Here is a 17,299-nt window from a genome sequence, read left to right on the forward strand (position 1 = left end):
CCTACGCAGTCCAAGCAACGCAGGCAAAGAAAAATGCTCTGAGGCATTATCTTGGAAGCATCAACTGTCCACGCTTCTCTCCGTCCGTGATACCCGGAGCGTTTGCTTTCTGTCCTCTGGTTACTTGTTTCTCCAGCCCACACCAACCCTTGCAAGGCAAAGCCCTGACGATAAAAAGAGCGGCGAACACTCGTGTTGGGAGGACGCGCCAAGCACACCTGAGCACCGCGCCAGGGTCCCCCGCCTCGGCCCGCCAGTACGGCCCCGGGCGCGGAGGTAGGGCCGGCGGCCCCGGGACACGTCCTGTTACCGAGGCCGGCGCCTGGCCGCAACCGAGCAGCCCCGGACACGCCGCCGGAACCCGGGCCCCCGCGGCGGGCAGGACCGCGCAGGGCCCAGCGGGGCAGCCCGCAGCCGGCGGCGGAGGGCGCCGAGCCGCTCGCAGCTCTCACAGGGCCAGCGCTGCGAGGCGCCCTCCGCCGCTGCCGGCAGGCCCCCTCCTCCCGCCGCAGAGCCGGCAGGGCTCATTCGCCGCCGCTGGCAGCGGCCGGGCGGCGCCTGGGCCCAGCGGCCGCCGCGGGGACGCGCCCCCGCCGCCGCCCGCGGCTCCCCGGCCACCAGGAGGCTCCGCGGCGGCGCTACCGGAAGCGGGGGGGGAACGGGCCGGGACACGCGCACGGAGGCAGACAGGCCGCTCGAACCGCGCGGGGCCACCGCGTCACGTGGCGGCGAGGGGAGGGGCGGGCCCGGCCCGGTCCGCTCTGCCCCGCCCCGCCCTAGCGCGCGTGCCCCGCGGCCGGTCGCGACACTCACTCGCCAGCGCTGCCGGGTGTCTCGGTGCCTCCGCGCCCCCGCTCCCGCCGGCAGCCGCCTCCTTCTGCCCGTCCCGGGGCGCCTCTCTGGGGAGTAGGCGGCGGGGCGGGGCCGGCGCGGGGCGGGGCCTGCCCGCCCTCCCTCCCTCCCCCGTGGGCCGGCGGGGGTGAGTCGGGGTTGTTGGCCCGAGCTGTCCCGGGTGCGAGAGGGCGGCAGCGCCGTGCGGCGGGGCGGCGGCCGGGCGCGGAGCTGGGCGGCCCGCGGCAGCAGTGGCTGCAGGCCGTGCGGCGCCCCGCGCTGCCCGGGAAGGGCCGCCCCCAGAACACCGGCAGCGGCAGCAAAAGGCACAGCCGCAGCGCGGGGCCTGCGGTCGGGGCCTGCGGTCGGGGCCGTGCCGGGCGCCCAGCAAGCAGCGCAGCCTCGGGCCGCACAACCTGGCGGTTCGAGCGCTGTTACAAACCATCGTGTATAAACGCCACCGGCCGCTCTGCGGAGGGGTTTCGGCTGTAGGCCGAGGCGGGTGCCGAGGGTTTACAGCCGGCAGCGTGCCAAGCGGCCGCCTCTTTCCCCCTTCTCAGGCAGGTTCCCACTTCCCAGCTGAGGTGCTGCTTTTAGCAAAGCGCTGGGACCCGCGCAGCGGGATCGCTGTAAGGAAATGGATACGCCGGTAGGAGGAACCGGAGTCAAGACACCCTTGTGCTCTGCTTGGTGCCTCGACGCCAGCCCCTCCGTCACGAGTCGGCCCGCTGAAAGCCGGGCTGTGCCCGTGTTACAGACTATTCCCTTTCCTGCACAATTAGCGTTCAATAATTCTCCTGTAAAGCAGGGTTAAGATTGCTCAGTTTGAGGCAGCATCTCCTGCTTTTCTTCTTTCTTCCGTATTTTGTTTTAGAGGTTGAATTAATCAGGTATTCCATCACTTTGGGTTTTTTTTAGGCATATGGATTCCACATCAATACACTCGTGCAGAATCAAGATTTTGGACTGTTACTCTAAGGGTAAGAATGTCCTCCTGTATATCACAGTACCAGGCTACCACACCCATTGGATTTTCTTCCTAGCTTCCAGCAGACCCCCAAAATAAAAACATACTACAAAAATAAGCATTATCACAATTAAAATCTATGCAAAACAATAGCAAAATGCAGATTTATTACATCGCTCCATTACAAATGTATTTACTTCTTGCTCAGCTGAAATTAATTGGAATGTACCCATGGCATTCTAAATGATTAACACTACATTAAAAAAGTTCAACAGCAATCACAAACTACCAATTTCAATATCTGCAGGGATTTTCTAACAAAAATACTTAATTTTAAAAGCCCTGAAGCACTTGACATGTACCTGACATACACCAAACACCCATGCCACAATGCACATGGCTCTTCTTTGGAGCTGCAATATACGGTCCTTTTTCCTTATAGCACAGGATCCAAGTTTCTGTGTTTCTATTACACCTATGTACAACCACTTCACATTATGATGGAGCCCAGGACACTGCCTAAAGTGCCCAGTGGTACCTGCTGCTTATGGTGGTGCATGACACAAGTTTTGGCGTTTATGTTGCAGAAATTCAGCCACGTGATCTCCCTTTTATTTCTAGCAAATTTTAGTCTTTTTGAGTTAATCATACCCTCATAAACACATTTGGTAGAGTCGTATCAAGAGCTGTGGAAGTAAGCATTGTTCAGTGAAAGGGCCAAGTCAAGAATCATGTGGGAATCTACATGTAATGATAGGTTTGTAAATGTACCTATGCTCACATGGAATGTGGAACAAGCAGGAACCAGCAAATAAATATTAAGATATTTAAACTAAAAAATCTCACTGTATAAAATGGGATATGCTATCACATTTAACGTTATAACAGCTACAGCTTTAAATAGCCACTTTAAGAAAAAAAAAATCTCACCTTTGCAAATTTACAGTTGCTTTGGATTGCTTTTAAAATAAAGTGGAGGACACGAGAAGTCAATTCAATAAAAAGCTGTTACTATTTATTGCCATCCTAGACAAGCTAACAATGAATCGAACTGGACCTGAATTTTCTGTTTCCATAGGTAGATTTGACATTTGGATACTTTATCAGTCACGTAAATTTAACTGTCTGCAGAAACCAAAGCTCTCTTAATTTGTCTCATCCCATTCCCTCATCCAGCTACTATAACTCTCTGACTCTCAAGGCAAGTTCCTGCCAATTTGCTTCAATGCTAGTCTTTTAATATTCTCGGTGCAAATAATGTACGAGAATGCTGCAGGTGTATGGGACCAGATTACTTAAGCTGAAAGCAGTAGTGAGATTTTCTTCATATATATGAGCTGATCATCTTAGTTATCCTTTGAAGTTAATTAAAAGGAGTACCCGCTTCAAGTATATGACACCTTACATCCTAAAGATGCTTTCTTTAGTACGAGTCATGTTTCAGATTACCTGTTTTCTTCCCTAGTGACTATACAAAGAAACTAGGATGCATAGCTCAGATGCAGGTATCTCAAATATGAAGGAAACAAGTTCGCAGTGAATAGGCCCAATATTTTTAACAAACCATTCAAAAGTACTAAAGATTTTTATTTCTGAGTGTCCATAAACAAACACACAACCCATATCTTCAAAGTTTAAATCCCAAGTATGAAATAACAGAAAGCTTAATGTACATGGTATTGGTCTAAACACAAGAGAAACACACAATTAGGGAACTCCGCTGGAAGTTTTTTGGTGAAAAAAGATTGCCATCCATAGAAGTCATTGTGAATATTTTTCAGACTCCATTCTGTGCACTGCATCATTCTGTATTTCTCTCCTCAGAACTGTATTTGAACAAGCAATCTTTGAAGAAAAAAAAAAAAAAAGGTATCCAGGTTTCCTCAGTTTCACTAGAGAATCAAGCAGGCCAGCTGGTAAGAAGGAAACTTTAATCTTCTGTAATTATGGTGGAATAATGGTGGAAAGGTAAAGTGGGGAAAAAATGGTGGAAAAACAGACAATGTAACAACAGCTACATACAAACCCACTTTTTTTTCACCTTTGTCTCTTCCAGGTTGTGTGTTCTGTACTATTCCAGGAGTCAGTTATGAGGTATGAAAAAGCAAACAGCATGTTAACATTATAACCATTTTAATAAAACACACTGTACTATTTGCACTCTCAAAATGTTTCTGAAAATAAAGTAAAAAAAAATATTTAGCATTCTTGAAAGCCTCAAGGAATTTTTTATTAAATATCAGTTTTGTTTTTTGCTTCTTTTGAACCTAATTCTGCCTCAACATTACACTCAGACCTAAGTGTATCCTTGTTATAACCATCACATAAGTAATCACATTGAATTTCTATAGCACTGAAAATGATACAAAACAAACCCTCAGAAAAATATATACAGGTAGCCAGACAACAATCAAGAATAAATCATGTTGTCTGTTTTGAAGAGTAAACACCATTTTTAAATACCAACAAAACATCCAGTTTGTTGGCATATCTCTTCCATCTAAGACTCTTGAGTAGGACAAACTGACTTCCATACAGAAATTCCTACAACAACTTTGGTTTACAATGACCTAGAGAGAATTCATACCCCATATGTAATATTGATCTACTGGGTTTTTGTAAAGCTAATATGGCAAGCAACAGGGAAAACTATACATGTGAACTTTATGATGAAAATAATAATTTAAACTCAGTATGTCATATTCCAAATATACAGAAAAGACCTGATTATATTAGACACATTTATATTCTGCTATAAATTAGCTCATCCAGCCAGATTCCAACTCTTAACACCTCACAACTGACGTAGCTAAGTGTTCTCTATATCTGATGAATACTAGGCTATGTATGGAAAGCTGCAAAAATCTGCTCTTTGTACTGAAGGGTGTATCTATTTCAGCAAGTTTCAGGTAGCAAAGTTGCTACTGACTAAACTATGCTGGTTATTAGAAGATGACTAGCCATACTGGTGCAGCGTTCTGCTGGATCAGTACAGATACTTATCAAAGAGCATGTTTATATCCCGCAAATATATTCAGAAACTAAGTTCTGAAAAAACAGAAGAAATGGAAACAACTGCATCAACCTAGTACTCTATATGAATTAATAAGTCCTGGTGAAAAACAGGCTATACTTGCAGGAGAGGAGCACTGCAACAGCACAAATACCTGTCTCTGGTACCTCAACTAAAATCAGTACGGCAACATACAATGTAATGTAGGCATATTAATTCATTCAAAGACAAACCTGTGGACAGCACCACACTACCACACTCTTAATAGCTATATTTACAGTTAGTTTGACAAGAATATTACATTAAAGTAGCCGCACTACTTGTAGTACCCAAACTAGCTTTGTCAGAGGATGCTTTGGTAGCTTTGCAGTATTGCAGTGTGCTCTGTAGATACACTTGGTTCTTGAAACAACTGTCATTTCCACGCAAATTTATAATGTAAAAGTATCCTATTGTAGGTTCAAAACATAGGATATATGTAGAATGGTTACATGATGGTCAGATGGCAAGGTCATGCAACATCCTGTCCTATGACAGGCATTCCCCCAACACTTTAAATGGTTCCACACTGATATGAGTTGTATATGCAGAACATTACACAATCTCCTATACAATAATCATTGGACAAATTAGGAAAGCTACAAATACTGCACTAATCAATTTCTTCCTGAAGGACATGGCTGGAAAGAATAAAGGCATATGAAAAGAAAGGTAAACATCCAACAGCAATCTTCCAACCTTAAAAAAAACCCAAACAAAACCCACCACAAATAAATAGACATGACTAGCTCCTGAAGAAAGAATGTAAATACTAGCACAAGACAAACAGCTCTGGACAACCAGAGTTTAAACATGTATTAAAGCATAGCCCATTTTCAAAAGTAACATTGTATCAACGTATACCCACTCTGATCATCCCATATCAACCTAATCAGTTTATGCATTAACAGCTATGCTTATTTAACTGCCGCTTCAGCAAACACACGAGCCAGGGGAGACAAAGGTGAAGCTGAGTTCCTTCCAGTTAATACATCAACAGCCAAGGTCAGGTCCTCTGCCCAGTTAACTTTTTCACAGAAATTCTCTCCTTATTCACCAGCAATATAGAGGCTGAAAGGTATCATGTCCTTAAACCAGAAAGCACTGAAATGCCTGAGAACACAGGAATTAGCTGCTGTAGCTGCTACACTGTACTCAGACCACCGACCTGCAGGAGCTAAAGCAATTCTGAACTGGTGCCCAAGCTGTTTGCGCTAAATGAGGCTGCCTGCAAGAACAGAAACTCTAGCTGACTCCACTGCTGCGTCACACTTCTTTTCCCTTTGTTGCTTGTCATCTTAACCTGAGAGTATTTTCTTTGCTCAAGCATACCTCAGCAGTACAAGGCTGACAAATATTTACAGTCAAATCTTTGTCCTCATTCACTCCTGTACAAATCTGATACTTCACAGGGTAGAGCCAGAAGCAAGAACAAGGGCATAACTCAAAAGCTGGAGAGAATCCACCCTTCCACTGGCTCTGCAGGACCGGCAATAGAAGGCAGTAATAAAACTGAAATGGACAGATATTCTTCATACTTGAAAAGATCAGGATTTAAACAGGAAATTACACTTTTTAAAGAATCACTTTCAGAAATAAAACTGCCTTCTGATATTCATCCTGCTACTAAAAAGTCAGATTAAGATATCAAATTACAAGTGAAATCTATGAAATTCCATCTGCATTGCTTTCATATACCTATAAAAATGTTCTAAGGGGCTTTAAAAGCAGTTCAAGAATAAAATAATATGATCCCTCCGCTGAAATGTTAGGATCTGGAGGAGGGCATAATTGGGCATTCAAGTGTATGGTGCTGGTGGTGTTATTGTTTTTGAGAAATAATGACTGAATCCTTCACATGGTCAAAAGTACCCATGTAACATTAATCATAAACAGCATGCACGGACAACCTGAAAAGAAACATCAGGCACCGCTTTTCTTTTGCAATTGCTCCAGTTTTCTTCTTAACAGGTTGTAGTTTTCCTTGGTCCCGGGTGCCATAGGATCAAGCTTCAGAGAGACTTCATAGTGCTTCTTTGCCAAGTCAAGATTCCCCCAGCGATGATAAAGCACAGCTGGAACATCAGTGAGGAAATACATTAGCAACATCGTTGAATAAAGTGCAATCTTGCCAATCACTTGGAAAACAACATTAAAGCATTTGTTTCCAGTGAGGGTCTCTGGCTGGCTAGTGACACAGTAGCTGCTTGTTCTGTTGCCAAATGCAGGAGCAAAGCCTGGGAGCAGAACTGGCATGGGAATGATGAAGGAATGAATTACATTGCAGCCATAAATGGCAGCTCTTATCTGGTGAGCTCATTGTGGGTTACAAGCATAGCATAAATGAACCAATTTGCAGACACTGAAGTGCGGCTACCTCTGGGCTGGATTGTGCAGCCCTCTTGATCTGTCATATCGTGTGACAGCTTTTCTGGTTTAGTGCCCTGTTCTTCTGGCTGGCAGTTTTTCTAGGAAGTAAAATAGAAATCTGCCCAGCAGGAAGAAAGCTCAAGATTGCTTTTTCTTTTTAAACACAATGAATATGAAGCAAACAAACAACACAGCTGATAAGAGTTAGGAAGGCTCTTACCCAAATTACCATGATAACTGGCAGCATTTGGATTGGCTTTAATTGCCTTGAGGAACAAAGCTTCAGATTCCTGAATAATTTAGAAGAACAAGTCAACAGGACAGTCTACTCTTGTAGTATATAAAATAATGCAAAATTTACCCAAGATTGTAATTAAACCCCCTCCTGAACTATGCCATATCTATATGATACCACTATGCATATATTCTGAGCCTGCGTGATCCCGTAGCTCAGGTGGCTACAGCCTCCAGAAAACAGTAATAATGGTACAAGTGCGTGCCATGCTTTCACAAGCTGATATTTTAGCAGAGCGCTATTAAGCGCTAGTGAAGTTTGCAAAGCAGTTTGGTTTGGTTTTGGGTTTGTTTTATATTCTTAGTTACAATATTTTCAAACATTAGCTACTGAAGTTTTCCTTACTTATTCAACCAAGGTAAAGATAATATAACTCAGTGTCTGAGCAAACTGCTTTTAGACACCCTTCCCTTTAAAACAACTTTAATCATTTAAAATAGGGGCATTCCAGTACACCCCTTCCAAACAGATCTTTTGACATGGTTGTCAATGAAGAGTAGCTGCGTGCCTGTTACTTAAAAAATAAAGCCAACCGAAATATTCCTCAGAAGTTTTCTTTTCCATACTCAAACTTGTGGTGTTTACTCTTAGGACTGTTGATATCTGAGGACTTAGAAAACCTGAGCTCTCTCACCAAATATTCAGAGAACAATTCACAGCTAAATTTATCCTCTTAATGCAAACATTTTGATTTTCCCAAACTAGCTTCTAATATAGATACCTTTGTTTCAGAGCATATTTCCTGCAGAAGTTTAAGAAGATACACCCCTCCAATCCAAAGGAAGCATATTTCCTCACTTGAATGCAAGTTTAGGTATTTTAGAGAGTGAATTTTATATAGATTTCTATGCTGTGCTATGTTTTAGGGAAAGTTGCCTATTCAGTTTCAATGCAAATGACCTGAAGATAAAATTACCTCAATGTGGCAAGGTTTCCGTCTGAATGCACATACTTGCTGTCTGAGGTACGTGAGAACAATAACCTGGGGAAAAGGCCTTTCCTTTGTACTAAGCTTTTATTACTTACGTCCACAAAACACAACGCGGGCTCTACTGAAAAAGAAAACCTGTCAGCTAGATTTTTGGTTCCACCGTCTTCTTATGTGAAGCATGAAGTAAGTCTCTGTAAAGGTCCCTCAGCGGACAAGAAATTTCTGATGTCAAGACTGAGTCACTCAACTTTGAGTTACTTAAGAGCTTCCTAGTATGTCCAAATTCGAACCCAAACTACATGCTCCTTTCAAAGCATTGGCTTCATCTTCTCAGGTCAAGGAAATTACAAACCCTAGGGTTCTCAACAAATACTTTTGCTGATACTTGGATAGGAGTGAAGAAGGGAACAAGATGTCTGGAAATTCAGGGAGTATATGAGTCCATAGTACAAATTTTAGCATTGCTTTTCACTGGCATAGGCAGCAGGTCCAGTATTCTCATACCCAGACTATTAAGTTCCTGGATACAGTGGTCTCTCTGAAACCCATAATATTCAGTGTCTTCATTAATGTTTTGGATGGTGGGACCAACTGCACTTTCAAAAACTTTACTGATAGCACCTAAGAGAAGGGAGTGGTCAATATACTAGAGGGGAGAGTTGCTATTCAGAGGGACCTGGACTGGACAGAGAAACGGACTAGCAGGAATCACAGAATGGTTGAGGATGGAATGGACCTCTGGAGGTCATCTGGCCCAGCCTCCCCGCTCAAGCAGGTACAGCTGCCCAGGGCCATGTCCAGGAAGCATCTCCAAGGATGGAGACTCCGCATTCTCTCTGGGCAACCTGTGCCAGTGTGTTTGGTCACAGTCACAATAAAAACCTGTTTCATGATGAACAGAGCGAACATCCCTTGTTTTGGTTTTGGTCCATTGCTTCTTGTCCTGTCACTCAGCACCACTGAAAAGTGCCTGGCTCCATCCCCTTTGCATCCCCCTTCAGGTATTTATATACAGAGATCTTCTCCCTGAGACTTCTCTGCTGCAGGCTCAATCTTTCCCCATAGGAAATATGCTCTAGTCCCTTCATCATCTTTGTGGCCCTTTGCTGGATTCTTCCCAGTATGTCCATGGCTCTCTGGGAACTGGACACAGGACTCCAGGTGAGGACTCACCAGCAGAGAGGATCACCTCCTTCAACCTGCTGGTAACACTCCTAACACAACCCAGGATACCGTTAGCCTTCTTTGCTGCAAGGACACATTGCCGGTTCATGTTCAATGATTCTGGTATTCACCATGATACTCAAGTACTTTTCTGCCAAGCTCCTTTCCAGCTGGGTGGCTCCCAGCATATACTGTCCTGGGGTTGTTCCTCTCCAGCTGCAAGGCTTTGCACTTCCCCTTGTTGAACTGCATAAGTTTCCTACCAACCCATTTCCTCAACCTGTTTAGGTCCCTCTGGATGGCATCATGACCCTCTGGTATATCAGCCACTCCTCTCAGTTCTGTGTCATCTGCAAACTGGCTGAGGGTACACTCTTCCCTATCACCCAGATCAGTAATGAAGATGTTGAACAGGACTGGACTGCAGGAATCTCATGAAATTCTACAGGAGTAAATGCAAAGTCCTGTATCTGGGATAGGATAACCCCACACAAAAGTAAAGGCTGGGAGGCAACTGTCTAGGGAACAGCTCTATAGAAATGGATCTGGTGGGCCTGGTAAGACAGCAAACCGAATAAAACCCACCAGCACACCCTCACAGCAAGGATAAGCAACCACATCTTGGGCTGTATTAAGTAGCAGTACAGCCAGCGGGTCCAGGGAAGTAATCTTTCTCCTCTGTTAGCACTTGTGAGACCACGTCTGGAGTATGTGTTCACGTTGGGGCCCTCCATTACAAGACAGACATGAACATACTTTAGTGAGTCCAGCTGACAGCCACCAAGATGGTTAGGGGCTAGAGCACAAGATGCACACAAAGAGGCTGGAAGAACTGGATCTCTTCAGTCTTCAAAAGATGATGAAGGGTAGACCTTATTGCTATCTACAGCTACTTGATCAGATGATACAGAGAAGATGGAGACAGACTCTTCTCACAAGTCTGTTAGATGGGATGAGTCACAATGGATGCAAGCTGGCATATGAGAAATTCCAATTAGATAAAAGGAAACTTTTTTTTTTTTTTTTTTTACCATAAGGGTGGTCAAGCACTGGAAGACTGTCCAGAGAGGATTTAGAATCTCCATCCATACAGATGTTCAAGATTCAGCTGGTGATTGCCCTGTTTGGGTCAAAGGTTGGACTAGATGACCTCTAGATGTCCTTTCCAGTCAAAATTGTAATATGATTTTAACTCAGTCACCTAAGAAACACACTGAGACTCAAACATTTGGCAAGCCTAGTGGTGTTGCAAGATAACCTCCTCATTTCATGCAACCATCCAAGCCTAAAAATAACAGTGGATTGGCACTTGAAAGCATGTAGTTATCAGGAGTCCTACAAAGTTGTGGTTTTCCCCCTGCAAATTTTAATATTTTGATCTAGTAAGTAAATATCTGCTTTCTTCATTGGGCAGGTTAACAGCAAAGTGAATGATGTGTTGTCCAATTAATTCAGTCTTATGCCTAAAAGTTGCCACCTACATAAAGGAAAAAATACCTAAATGTATAGACTCACCCTTTAACTGAAGCATGATGGGACAATATGTGCAATGCATTCCCAGAAAATTTAATGAAATAGATTCTCACAGTTGGCTGCCATTACCATGGATCTTCAACTACATGCTGAAAACACTTTTATTGCCACTACTTTGCTCAGCAGCTAGTAGAAACATACTGGCTGATTAAAGGCTATTTGAGGTGCATCATATTCATATTACTACAGATATATGGAGTAAATATACATTCCAGTACAGCAGTGATATTTCAAATTGCTGTATCTTGCCAAATCTTTAAGTCTTGCCAAGAAACTTGCACACTACATACAGCGAAGGCTTTGGGTAAGCACACTGCATTCCATCTGCTGCCAAGGCCACAGCACAAAACTGTAGTCTGGCTTTATTTCAAATACATAAAACGCTGAATGGTTTCAATTTATTGTACTTTTTACAGAAAAAGCATAGATGTATACATAACAAAAATACAGCATACATTTTCAAAGAACTAAGGATAGCTTCTTCATCCATTGTGACAAGAACAAGAATTTAAAGGAGAACTCTAACTTGGTATAACAGATGTTAATTAAAAAAACAAAACAAGCCCACCAAAACAACCCATCCTTTATGTGCTTTTGTTTCTGGAACAATAAATAATTCATGAGTAGATACAAACAGAAATAAAGGGTTAGGGTTTTTTTCAGTCACTTAGCAAAACCATCTTCTGCTGAAAATCAAAGTGCAATTTGAAACTGAAGAATACTGTGTGCTTATTGGAAGGAAATCTCTCATAACATAGTAAAACCTTTTCGACTCTGATTACTACGTGCTTTCAAGAGATAACAAAAAACCCAGGACAAATCTTACTTTATGGCAACGGAGCCAATACAGTAACAACTTTTATACAGACACATAACATGTAACCTAATAAATGAAATGCCTGAGGTTATACAACACATCAGATACAGCCAGGCAGCCCTCTGAATATTACCTCCATCACCTTGACAGTCTTTACCCTCCTCCTCCTTCTCTCCCATCCCAAACACTCAATAAAAATCCTTAGAGCGCCATCCATTTCTATGTTTTTACATGGCATGGGGGCAGACAAGAAATCTGACTTTCCCGTGCTTTTTATAAGTCTTTTAGCATTCTCCCATTTAAAAAACTCTGTATCTCCTCTTTCCAGGTGATGCAAAATACAGCTGCTGAGATCATAACCTTTTCTAAGTGAGTCCACTTTCCAGTTCCCTTAATTTGCTCTCCCTGTTATAACCCATCAGTTTCAAGTGACTAGTTCAGTCCTTTTGCTCTGTGCAAACCTACTACTCCATACTCAACTATTAAAACACTCACTGGCTCCCTGCTTTCTTCTGCGGGCTCCACTGCTCCTTCTGCTTTTTTCAGGATGCTGACTTGAAAGCTTCACTTTCCTCTGCTATCATTTCTACTTTGTCTCCAACACATTCCCCTGCAGCAAAATGACCTTTCAGAGCTAGCAATCAAAATCACTACCTCCTTTTTGTTTTTTAAATCCACTAAGACAGACTTGTTTCTCCTACACCTGGAGAAGTTTCATAGCTTGTTTTCAACTTATTTTTCCTACTTATTTCCTTATAAATGCTCTTCATTCTGTCATGCTGCATTCTGCTCTTGATGAATAACTATACAATTCTCTACTCTTTCACAGTCGTGACTCACCAAAATAATGCTAGCAATTACCTCCTCTATAATCTCATCCCTTATATGTTCTGGATATAAATTTGTATCCTTCTGGAACTTTATTAAACTAATCTAAAACATATATTTTATAACAGTCTTAGGCAGAGAGAGAAAAGAAATAGAGCATATAGAGAAAAAGGTCTACATCCAGTCTACAGAAACAGTAATGGAGCATCTAATAGCATCATTAACACAAATAAAAGCAAGTGCTGGGTTGTCACAGGCCCTGGCTTCACATGTGGACAAGGTCATGACTACGCAGCTGAATATGACTGTAGCAATTTAAGTGGACATAGTAACCTGTGGAAAAATGTGTCTATTCTGAGAAGTTTCACCTCATGAAATCTTCTTACTTGGTGTATACTGAGGATGTTCCTTCAGTGCTGCTAACATCACTGAATATTCAGAAAGCCATAAAACCCCCGAAAGCCAGAGTTCAGTGAATGTTTTCCTGAGGAATATGAAAAACTTCCTTGATCATTAATTCGTCCCCATCACATACATAAATCAGTGACTACAGAGTCAATTAAAACAACTAAATATATTAACTGTGTATGATTTATTCTCTGACAGCTCATACAATTCCTTTTTGAAAAGAACTCATTCTCATCAGTTCCATTAGATTTACCACTACTACTTGTAAATATAAGTAGGTAATGCTGAGGTACCAGTCGCAGGCTGGTCCACTGCATCCAAGAGGAAGTTCAATACATTTCTCAACGCATGGACTTTTAGTCAAAGTATTCTGAGATTACCCAAGTACCTCATCCTCAGTCTGGGGTTAGCAAAATCTATATATATCTATTCTAGACAGCGTCAGAAGCAAAGAGGCTACAATTCATATTGGGTAATGGTAAATCTTGCTGCCTTTACATACCGAAAGCACAAGGACCAGCATCTCACATCTAATTTTAGTTCCTGAACCAAAGCGTCTAAATCAGTGCAGTCTCTCTCTGCCGGCAGGGAAGCAATACAAGACCCTAACTGCCCTCTAGTGTGCTTGAGAGCCTGTTCCTCTCCACTGACCACTGACATCGTTTAGGGCAGCAACATTCATAATGCAGGCATCTAAAATAAGGTGGGATGAACTTAGGCCAGAATCACACAGCAATACTGGGACAGAAATGGGCACTGAAACCTGATTATCCAAGTCATAGTCCACGATGACCTCCTCAACCACTTTCTACGAAACATTTACGTAGAGCTTAAAAAGGAAAAAAACCCACCAAACAAACCCAAAACCCAGCACTCAGAAAGCTCTAGTTACCTACCTTATATTTTTGCGATTTCCCCAGTACATTTGCCAATGAAAACATAAGTGAATGATCATTAGGTATCAATTCCAAGGCCTCTCTTCCAACTGCTTCTGCTTGAGCTAGATTGCCTGGGAGCCCATGCAGTGGAAAAAGAGAAGACATCTTTTAACACAGTCTTATTAGATACTTTTCATGCTGCAAGCACGAATATTGTATAAATAGCTGACTACATGTATTTCTAAAGAAAACCAGGTATCTCTCTCACACACACATGTCAAATCCCACAGAATAAGACAACAGGAAACCTCCATTTTGTTTTCAACAGATAACAACTTCAGAAGTGCAACAAAGCAAAGATTCAAAACTTCTGAAGTTTGGTCTATACAAACTTCAGTAGAAACATGCTTGCACAACGATAGCATTTCAAATAAGGATCAGAAAATCAATTTATGGGCTGGATTTCAAGTGATGCTTTAAAACCACTGAATCAGAAGGGATTTGTATATTTATAGAGAGATTCTGGGTAGCCAAAGAAGAGGCAGAAGTCCTTTTAGGTAAATAAAGATAAAGCTTTCAGTTTTGCTAGACACTGAATTATTCATTAAAACATTCAAATAGGCTTATACCTGTGTTATCAAGCAATATAATCATATTGTTCCAAGCCAAACTATGCTCTGGTTTCAGAACTGTGGCATTCCTCCATGCATTCAATGCATCTATATGGCGATTCAAATCTGCATACTAAAAAAGAAGAAAACCCCAGTAATTTCACTCTGATTTGCTTTACTTTCCTATCATGCACTAAAGACACCAAAGAGTTGTTAATGTCTCATATCTTTCTAGCATAACTTGTTTTTATAGACAAAAATAAGAAATGTAAAAAGAGTACTATGGTAGTGTGGAGGATAGAGTGCTATATACTATTTTTACCCTGCTCTTCTCTGAAAGCCAGACTTGTTTTCAAATATGCATGTACCAATAGGATAAGGAGGAAAATCAGCATACAATTTAGAAATCTACACAAAAGAATAAGTAATTACTTAATATAAATATTTGCAAAATCTAAATGGAGGTTTTTTGGCATAGTTATACTACCTAACAGCATAGCAATGATTGCAAAACAGTCTGATATTGGAAAATTATTAATCTCTCTTGAACAAAAAAGACCACAATGTATTTTTGTTTATACCTCTTCAAATGAAAAAGTAGGACTACCAAAGGTTGTATGGAAATAAGTATAATGCGAAAGCAATAGGAAAAGCTACCAAAAATATGAAATCACCCTGAACTACAAACCAAGCAAACTGGAATAACTATTAACATTTAACAGGATAGCAGAATTTATATATATACATACACACACAGATTCCTGTCATGTCTATAATTTATTCAAAAGCACTTACCAACCGCCCTAAATTGTAGTAACAATCTGGATATTTTTTCCTGTGTTTAATTGCTGTCCAGTAGCTTTGCTCTGCTTCTTCAAACCTTCTTAAACTGTTCTGTACTATTCCTAGATTCATCCACGCAGCAGCAAAATCAGGCCTGGGCAAATTGGGAAAAAAAAACAAGAGAGAGGACAACTGACCATTTGGAACACAAGATCCTATTGCATAATTTCTGCTCAGTTGTTGCAAAACACTGATTAGCATTGTTCTAAACATACTGTATTTGTACAGCCAAAGACAGCAACTCCTCTGCTTCTTGAAGCTCATTTCTTTCTTTCAGAATATTTCCAAGGTTGTTCATGGCATGTACATATTTAGGATTCAACCTAAAATTTAAATTTTAAGAGATTATTATTATGTATAGGACATGTATTACTATATGCAAATTGCTAGCTCTTGCAATGCTGCAGATCATGAAAATGAAGACCTAAGCATTTTCTTCATGTTAAACATGAAAGCAATTTTAGCATAGATCATTAAAGCAGTAAAATTCCAAATACCTTACAGCTTCTCTGTAGTATTTGATTGCAGCACTTTGATTTCCTTTGTCAGCCAGGTTTTTGCCAACATTGTAGTGCACCTGAAAACACAGATGAACATTCTACCAGCTGCTATACAGTCAGATATTTTGTGGAGCCAAGTCGCTAAAAATTCTTACTCCAAATAGAAACAGTCAGCACTTGCATCATTCAATGCTGGCTTTTGTTGTTGGTGGGTACTTAAGACTGGACAACATATACAATGAAGACAGCAAGACAAAATATGAGGAATAAATTAATAAATCAGATTACCTGTTTCAGCTATTTAAGAAAGATTCTTAAATATCTTAAAAATCAAGAATCACTTCTTGATTTTACAAATGAGCCCACCACACCTTCCACAAGACTTTTTAATATGGAGACCTCCTGCTCTTCATTTCATTTATGTGTCAGATATATAAGAGAAAGTCTGACTCAAATCAAATCCACCATAGCAGAAGAAACACTACAGCAATGTAAGTGTTGATTAAACTTTGCTTTCACTATAGCATATACTAGAAGAAACAGGAAAACTAAGCTCCAAATTTCAAAACCAAACAAAAAATATCACACACATACTATTATTGTCTTGGGATAAAAATACATAAAAGAACATTTCTAAAATAGAAATAATGTGTATAGCAAAATGTTGGAGTCCTTGCCTGTTAAAAATGGGAGAATGAAGGATGGGTCTAGAGTTTTCACATATGGCTACAGGGAAGAAAATGCATTATCTGAACTTACGGCAAGGACTAGATAGGAATAAATACACTTCATGACATCTGAGTTGGAAGACATCTCAAATGCTACTTTAAGACAAATCTCAGAAGATGATGTTAGAAAAAACAGAAAAGTACTGTGAGTACAGACTCCTGAAAATAGATTTCTCAGCAACTAGATCAGAACTCATTATTTAGATGACCTCACTATTTGAAAACAAATTATATATACTTCATCTAAAACAAACACACATTGTAATTTCTTCCATACTTTGAAAATCTAATTCAAATAATTTCAAAAAACACTATGCAGGAATTACTTCTGATTAAAGTACAAAAAGATAGGTTTGTAATTCATTTAGATAACTCTAATTCACCTCCTACAGTCAAAAAAGGATTTTATCTCATATATCCATCAAATTAATTGGCAGAATACCCAAGACCTATTGATCCAGCACACATAATTTTGTTTGAACTCAACTGTTAGGGTATTTAATCGTTGGATTCTGTCTCTATACGATTGTGACTATGCAGTAA

At 41.3% G+C, this 17,299-nt stretch overlaps 2 protein-coding genes across 7 annotated transcripts in view; both read right to left on the bottom strand.

Moving 5' to 3' along the window:
- Positions 1–901, bottom strand: part of GGACT (gamma-glutamylamine cyclotransferase) — a 31,022-nt gene extending 30,121 nt beyond the window's left edge. The window contains exon 1 of one of the 2 annotated variants that reach the window (XM_040584462.1): positions 814–901. The gene's annotated coding sequence lies outside the window, so the exon portion shown is untranslated. The remainder of the gene's footprint in view (positions 1–813) is intronic. The other variant, XM_040584461.1, reaches the window with a different exon arrangement.
- A 1,035-nt stretch (positions 902–1,936) lies between these two features.
- TMTC4 (transmembrane O-mannosyltransferase targeting cadherins 4) overlaps positions 1,937–17,299 on the bottom strand; it is a 60,592-nt gene continuing 45,229 nt past the window's right edge. For 3 of the 5 annotated variants that reach the window (XM_040584463.1, XM_040584466.1, XM_040584464.1), the window contains 7 exons: positions 16,026–16,105; positions 15,744–15,851; positions 15,481–15,622; positions 14,704–14,818; positions 14,093–14,205; positions 7,441–7,510; positions 1,937–6,925 (listed from right to left, as the gene is read on the bottom strand). In XM_040584463.1, the coding sequence (XP_040440397.1) occupies positions 6,774–6,925; positions 7,441–7,510; positions 14,093–14,205; positions 14,704–14,818; positions 15,481–15,622; positions 15,744–15,851; positions 16,026–16,105 (780 nt within the window). In that variant the 3' untranslated portion in view covers positions 1,937–6,773. Of the gene's footprint in view, positions 6,926–7,440; positions 7,511–14,092; positions 14,206–14,703; positions 14,819–15,480; positions 15,623–15,743; positions 15,852–16,025; positions 16,106–17,299 lie in introns of those variants that run through there. The other 2 variants (XM_040584465.1, XM_040584467.1) reach the window with 2 other exon arrangements.

The sequence above is a fragment of the Falco naumanni genome, chromosome 2, assembly GCF_017639655.2.
Source record: "Falco naumanni isolate bFalNau1 chromosome 2, bFalNau1.pat, whole genome shotgun sequence".
In the NCBI taxonomy this organism is placed as follows: domain Eukaryota; kingdom Metazoa; phylum Chordata; class Aves; order Falconiformes; family Falconidae; genus Falco; species Falco naumanni.